The sequence below is a fragment of the Alligator sinensis genome, unplaced genomic scaffold (genome assembly GCF_000455745.1).
Source record: "Alligator sinensis unplaced genomic scaffold, ASM45574v1 scaffold953_1, whole genome shotgun sequence".
NCBI lineage: Eukaryota > Metazoa > Chordata > Crocodylia > Alligatoridae > Alligator > Alligator sinensis.
In genome coordinates, this window is record NW_005842365.1 from 216,771 (window position 1) to 224,198 (window position 7,428).

At 51.5% G+C, this 7,428-nt stretch overlaps 1 protein-coding gene across 1 annotated transcript in view; it reads right to left on the bottom strand.

The window, feature by feature from the left end:
* SCARF2 (scavenger receptor class F member 2) overlaps positions 1-7,428 on the bottom strand; it is a 166,944-nt gene that overhangs the window by 125,934 nt on the left and 33,582 nt on the right. Inside the window, exons 3-5 of the mRNA XM_006029204.3 lie at positions 6,699-6,800; positions 3,361-3,880; positions 1,520-1,738 (exon numbers count right to left, since the gene is read on the bottom strand). Of these exons, the coding sequence (XP_006029266.2) occupies positions 1,520-1,738; positions 3,361-3,880; positions 6,699-6,800 (841 nt within the window). The remainder of the gene's footprint in view (positions 1-1,519; positions 1,739-3,360; positions 3,881-6,698; positions 6,801-7,428) is intronic.

A 7,428-nucleotide genomic window follows, 5' to 3' on the forward strand; every position in this document is an offset into this window, starting at 1 on the left:
GGCAGGAATACTTTCCACTCTGCTCAGTTTTGATGCAACAGCCTCTTCTGCATGCATTCCAAAGGGCAAGGTTCTGTTTTCTTGGATGTTGTGCCCTATAGATTCATATACAGCCTTGGAGAAAAACTGGTTTGTTGAGGGTAGGCTGCTGGCTGCCTCATGTAGGAAGGTCGAAAATGCCATGCAGCTGTTCAGACCCTGTTTTCAAAATCCCTTGCAACAAAACCCAGCATAAACTCAGCAACTAAATTAGGCTGTCTCTCTCAGCTAAGGGTGTCCTTGCTAGAGCATTCACAATCACAGCTCTTTCCCATAGACCAGGGCTGCCCAACTGGTGGCCTGCAAGCAGTTAACATGTGGTCTATGAATCCCTGCAGCCCCTTCGTCCACTGGCACATGATGGGGAAGGGCCTGGGGGAGTGGGAACATGTGCAATCAGTGCTACCTGGGAGGTAGAGGGTCTGCTTGCCACCAGCACAACCCATTGGCAGGGGGAGGGGGGGGATCCTGAAGGAACTATACCCACAGTGTGTGGTCCATACCATGAGCAACCGCCAGCAGTGCTGAGGTTGGGCAACCCTGCCATAGACCATCTGCCTGGGAGCACCCCCTGCTTTAGGGCCTGTTACAGAAATAACCTGCTCCCTGCAGCTGTCAGAAATCAGGGTAGCAGGTAGGCTTTAACTTCTCCAGCTCATGGCTTGTAGCTCAGTAACTGCCCATGCCCCAGTCCCTTACAGTTACAGCTGCCTGCCCTGATCACACTGGCCAGTCACTTCAGTCTGGATCTCTGCTGGATCCTGATCCCCTAGCCTGTGGGTGATTACTGAGGTAAAGCCACATCTTGGTTTCTTACAGACCTCTACCTCCTGACCTGCCTCTTTCTGATCCCCTGACTCCAGACTCTAGTTTGGACCTTGTCTGCTCCTGTTTCCCCTGGATTATGACCCTCTAGGGTCAAGCTCCAACCACCCACATGCCAACTGTATTCCTGACAGCAGACCCCTTCTCAACTTGACTGATTTCACTGTGTTTGGAAATTAACTGGATGGATTTGCTAATCACTGCTTAGGCCTGCTAGCTCTTAAAAAAAAGGCCACTCTTTTTACCCAAGGTTAGTGGCTTTCAAGGGCTGATGGCAAAGTTTTTCACTTCCTCCCATGTGAGAAGCAGGCAGGTAAAAGAAGCAATTAGACTTTGCCCAGAGCAAGATCAGGCTATGACTGGTCAGATCCTCCAGCAAAGCTTTGCCAGTGTCTCTGGGCATAACTTGGACCCACTGGGTAGAATCCTAAGGATAGCACCCACACTTTCAACCATACTTTGAGAGAAAAGACCCATTCCTGATGGACAGTTTAACTGGTATTCAGAGGAAGGCAGCATTTCTAATGCTTAAGACAATGGATGAGAATCAAAGAAATCAAAGATCTACTCCAGGCACAGACACAAGCCTCCTGGGTCACTCGTGCCAATAGTGGTCAGGTCTAAATTTCAGCGACAGCTCCCTGCCACAACTCACCGATCTCCAATCCATCCAGGATTGCAGTGCGAGCACTTGCCATTGATGTGGTTGCAGGTGTGGCCATCTTTGCATGGAGGGCAGATTTTCCCACAGCCCTCTCCATAGAACCCTGGTGAACAGGCCTGATCACATTTGGTGCCATTCCAACCAGCTTCACATGTCAAGCAGCGGCCATCAGCAATTGTGCAAGGCTGCAGCCCCTTGCACTGTCCACAGCTGTAAGTGTCAACATGGAGAACATCACAGAACATTAGCAGGTGACCCCTTCCAATGCTCTGGACACACCCACACAAGTGTCAGGTATGTCTATACAGTTACTTAGGGCCACTCCTAGACTCACTGTAACTCAAACCCAATGGCCATTTACCCTACAAACTTCTTAGCTCACAAGCTCTCTTGTGTACAAAACCCCAAATCCAAGTTTCCCTCTAGTGCTTCCTTCCTCTACAGCAATGGTCTCCAAACTTTTTAGGTCAGAGATCACTTTTGGAATTTAAAAGGACTTCAAGATCCACCCCCTCTCCCCCCCCGGCCCTGCCCAGGAGGCAAGTCTGTGGCTCGGCGCAGCCTCCCATTCTGCAGCTACAGTCTGCCCTCCCCTACGCCTGCCAGCCCCGGCCCCGGCCCCCATGTCCTCAGGGGGAATGGGGGAGAAAGGGGCAGGGGGAGGGGAAGGCTGTGCTGGGCTGTTCCCGCTGGGCCTGGCCCAGGCTGTGGTTGGGGCAGGCAGCTGCAATGCTGGGAGCAGGGACTGGGGGTGCTACAGCCCCCTTACGTGGCCTTGCATGCAGCACCACTGCCACCTGGCCTGAGCACAGCCCCACCAGGAGTAGCCTGGAAGGAACAGCCCGCAGCCTGTCCTACCCCACCCCATGGACAGATCCAGGGGCCTGGGCCCGCCATGCCCTCCCAGGCTGTGTGCTCACCCTCCCCATGCCAGCTGTACAGGTCCTGCCCCTGATCCAGCCCCACTACCTACCTCAGAGCTGCAGCTGCCGGCATGTGTCTCCCTCTGCCCCCACTCCCCACCCCCTTCTGTGTGCAGTGGAGGCAGCTCCAAGCCCCAATGCACATGCCCCCCAGGCCTCCACCCCTTCCCTCTGACTGGCCTGCTGGGCTGGCGGAGGCGCACACACCCCAGCTTAGGCTTGACTTCAAGAGGCTCCGGGATCTACTGGTCCATCATGATGGACCGGTTGATAACCACTGCTCTACAGCAGAGATAGGCAACCCCCAACATGGGTGCCAGAGTGTGGCATGCGAAGGCATTTTGCTTGGCATGCATGCTTCTAGGCGAAGGGTGGGGGAAGGGGCCAGCTCTGCACTGCCACAAGAAGGATTGGACCCCTGGTGGCTCCCATGCCATCTGCCCCTGGCACACCAACATCTTACGAGTCGAGGTTACAGGTGTTTTGGGCACATTGCCCAAAAACGTTGCCTACCCCTGCTCTACAGTGTTTCATAATTAACCCCAACATGACACAGAAAGTCTATCACATCCCTTGCGTCTAGTAGTCTCTCCTATTCTTCTAGGAATCAGCCTGCCCATTATTAGTCTTTCCTTCTGTGCTTCCTATACACGTGTACAGCAAGATAACGCAATAAGTAAGGGAGGTGCAGCCCATGTAGCTTGGGATAGGCAAGAAGAAGCCTTCAGTTTGCCCCAAATAGCCTGAATATGCTTGCTGACCCTCAGGCTGACTACCCTATCCTTCTTCGAAAGTAAGCAGGACTTAGTTACTGGACCAAATTGTTTGAACACAAAGCACATGCAAAAAAAAGGTCTTCCATCAAAGCTCTGGATCAGGGATCAAAACCAATGTATCATTTTTCCTTACCGCCTCCTGCAGCCTTGTCCATAGAAGCCAGCTGGGCAGGGTTCTCGGCAGTATTTGCCCCGGTATCCTGGCTCACAGGTACACGTTCCATCCACCTGGTTACACTTTCCCTTATAGCACTGGCAGTAGCGATCACATCGAGGGCCAAAAGTACGGTCACGGCACTGGCAGCGCCCGGTGAACTGCTCACATGGCGAGTTGTTGCAGGAGCACTGGTTGTTACAGCCACGACCCCACCAGCCTGGCTGACAGATGCAGTTCCCTGTCTGCTGGTCACACTGGGAATTGTGGCTGCAGTAGCAGGAGCTGGAACACTGGAGACCCCACCAATTTGGCTCACAGGTGCACTTGCCTGTCTTCTGGTCACACTTGCCATGCTTACAGAGGCAAATGTTCTCACACTTGAGGCCCCAGCGGTTGGGATTGCATGTGCACTGGCCTGTGACATCCTCGCATTGGCCGTTGGGGTAGCAGTTGCACATTTCCTTACAATCAGGACCCCAGAACTGGCGAGGACATTCTGCAAAACAAACATTTCCTCCCAATATCTAGTTAGACATTTCCCATAAAGGCAAGGAAAAACAACTTTCCCCTCTTGCTGCAGGAACAAGTACCAATGGCTTGAAGTGGCACAAAATAAGTTTAGATTGGATATCAGTGAAAAAACTTCACTGTTAGGACAGTGAGGCAGTGGAATGTTCTACCTAGGGAAGTTGTGGACTATCCATCCCTAGAGGTATTCAAGAAGAGGTTGCTCCAGGATGATCTCAACATAGCTATGCCTATGTTCTACTGTGGGTATTTCCCATGCTTCTGGGCTTTGCTGGTTGCCATATGGGGCCAGGAGGAAATTTTATCACATTTAAAGGAGCCACAATCAGGAGGACACTCATTCATCTTTACTAAACAGATCTGTAACCTTGGTTCTGCACTCAAGAGTATTGCAAAGGAACTTGTAGGATGGTCAGTCCATAACAAGAGCAGCTGTCTATGTGACAGCTACTGCTACTTTTCCCCTGACATGATGATACCAACAAAATGACAAGACAGAAGCTGAACTAGCTTCTCTAGTGGTCTCTGCCCTAAAAATATGTTATCTTCCAGACAGAAAGCACACAGGACACTTTTTGGTAGGGACCCCTAAAGGATCCCTGGTATGCCATAGGCTTGGATCCTCCAGAGAAAAGGGACCAGACTTAGCAGTAATTCACAGGAGCAGCAATTCAAAGGGTCACCTGGCTAAGCTGTGCGACCTTTCACCTAAAGGTATAAAGGGCTTCTTAATCCCCTCCTCTCCTAGCTTTCCCATTTAGCAGTATCTCCTATCACTAGGGCCTGTTTTCAATCATGAGCCCAGATCACTAGTATCACGGCCTGACCGTGGCATGGACCACCATTTTTGCTCCCAGGTTGTGGCGCCCCCCTCCCTTGCTAATTGGCCGAGGGGGCAGGTTTAGGGCCATCCTACTGGCTAAGCCTGGCTCCCAGTGGCAGGCTGGGGGCAAGGATCAGGAGTGTCCAGCAGGGAGGTGGAGAGGATAAAGCCTCCAAGCAGGATGCTGCAAATCTCCCCGCCGGGGCATGGAGCCCATCTGCTGGAAGAAGGGGGTGGGGACCTGCTGCCGGAGGAGGGAAAGGGGGGGATAATTCACCTGACAGCATGCCTGGCACCTCACAGACCCTACCCTGGCCAAACTTACCCAGCATTGTGGCATCATAGTATCACAGTCCACAGACAACGGGCTGTAAGGTGGGGGGAGGAGTGCGAGCGACATCGCTTGAACATGAGGGGCTGCTACCCCTCAGCCTCACACACTGCTGCCCCTGCCCCTGCCCTCAGCTCCACATGCAGGAGCCTGCTGGGCAGCACTGAGTACTTCCCTCCTACTGCCTGCCTGGACCTGCCCGGTGATGCACTGCTGCTGCTGCCACCACTGGCTGGGGCAGGGACTGGGGGCTCCACAGTGGTGCAGGCACCCCCATGGCTCCATCTTGTTGCAACAAAATGCCATGATATGGCCACTTGCTGGGGAATTCCCCAGCAAGTGGCCATATCATGGCATTTCATTGCAAATCACAGTTTTCATGAAAATCACTTGATTTTGTTATTTTCATGAAAAATACAAAATTGCCATTTAATCCAGACTCTACCCATCACAAAATAAATTTAGTCACAATGTAGGTGAACCACTTGCACAACTGTCTGAGTTGCATAATTTCTGCTCCTTGTAATGCTCATTTCCACACACTAACTAGTGCAGCAGGTGGGATGAGCTTTATAACAGCAGGAATCACTGTTAAATTGAACACACCCATCCTAATGATGGAGTCAGTTCTCAAGCTCTCTATGGACAGGGAAACCTCTTCTGCCATGATAAGGCAGCAGCTGAGTCCCTGTGGCCCCCTGCCTGGAGCTTGGCCATAGGACCTATCTTCAGGAGAAAGTTGGCACAGGGTGGGGAAAAAACAAATGAAGGCTTCCACCTGGCCCATGGTTCTGACCCCACATAATCCTTTCCCCTCACACACACAGTGAGGAATAACCCCTGCAGTAAGCAACTTGACATGCAGGGAGGTGCAATGTGCTGTCCTAATCTCTGTAAACAGTGCTGTGTGGTGCTGTGTTCAGAGATCCTCTACAAGCCCAGACTGAGTTTGTTCCATTCAACAAGGTAGGTTTTCTGGGCCAGTAACATGTTATCCTGGGATACGAGAGCCAAGAAAAGCATAGACAACATCATTAGCACGTCTCATTTTGTTGCTGCGTTTTGGTGGCACAGATGTAAATGAGGGCAGAACTGATCCCTGCAGCTGGAACACAGTGAACAAGTCTAGTGATGACGTCTGAGCCAGAACAGACCACAGCTCACTTTCCACTAAGCAGCACTGGCTGCACAGAGATAATAGAGTTAAGAAGGAATAAGAAAGGCTCTGGGTGTCACTGGAGTAAGCTTCCTAACTTGGGAGCAGCCTGCTCTCACCCACATGTGGTTCTGCTGCAGCAAAGGGCCATGATTTAGTGACATATTTCTAGCAACAATAAGAAACACAATGGGTTGACCCCTAACATTGCCTAAGAACAGTTGGGTATTTCCCTTCAGGACTATAGCAACTAATAACTGAAGCAAGAATCCCCCAGTCCCCATAAGGAGCATCAGCTAACACCTCGGCTTTTTTGTTGCATCCCAAGGATGTGTACAGGGGGACAGAGAAGCTTCACCTCCATATTTTATTAGTTACGCTACCTGGGATGGCCCCTAGAGCGCTAGGAAAAGTACTAGGGAAGCCAAGCAAAGAAAGTTAAGAGCTGCTACAATGAAACTTTGCTGGATACTCACTCGTGTCACAGTTGGCTCCAAAGTATCCATGGCGACAGCGACATTCATTGGGCCTCACACACACCTCATTCTCCTTGCAAGTGAAGTTCCCTTCACAGACAGCTGTGAGAGGGAGAGAGAGTTTGCACATTGATACATGGAGCAACTAAGTGTTCTTAGCATTCCCCATTCAAGAGGAAAGCCCCCACAGCCTAGGAAGGGTGGTGCTGCTCAGCCCCACAATCCCTTTCTTCAGAAGCCACTCTCATGTGCGCCCAGTTCAGGGTGGAAATAAGGTGGGAATCTGGCTGGATCCATGAAGCATGCCTCAGTGCTCAGCTGATGGCTGCCTTCTGGCCACCAGTGATGGGGCTTTAGTGGGAAGATCAAGGACTCCGAGGTTCAAAGGAAACAAGAGGGCAGTCTGCAGTAGGGGTTAGTCTATGCTGACATTCTCCACGCCAAGGGTGTTGTGTCAGGGCCAAGAATGATTTAACACCCTGGACATTTCCACCTATGTCCTGTAGCTGCACTGCTCTGGGAGAGACAAAACCCATGAAAGCTGAAGGCAAAGTGCTCACAGCTGAGGAGGCTACCTGTGGAGGTCCCAGAGCAGGGCAAGCTAAAGGCATGCAGAAAGGCCCACCTCTTTCCCAGGCCTTTTCACAGAAACTGGTATGGTAAAACAACATACAAACCCAAACACACACATGTATGTGTCTGCCAAGCAGAGTTGCCTTAACTAAGGGAA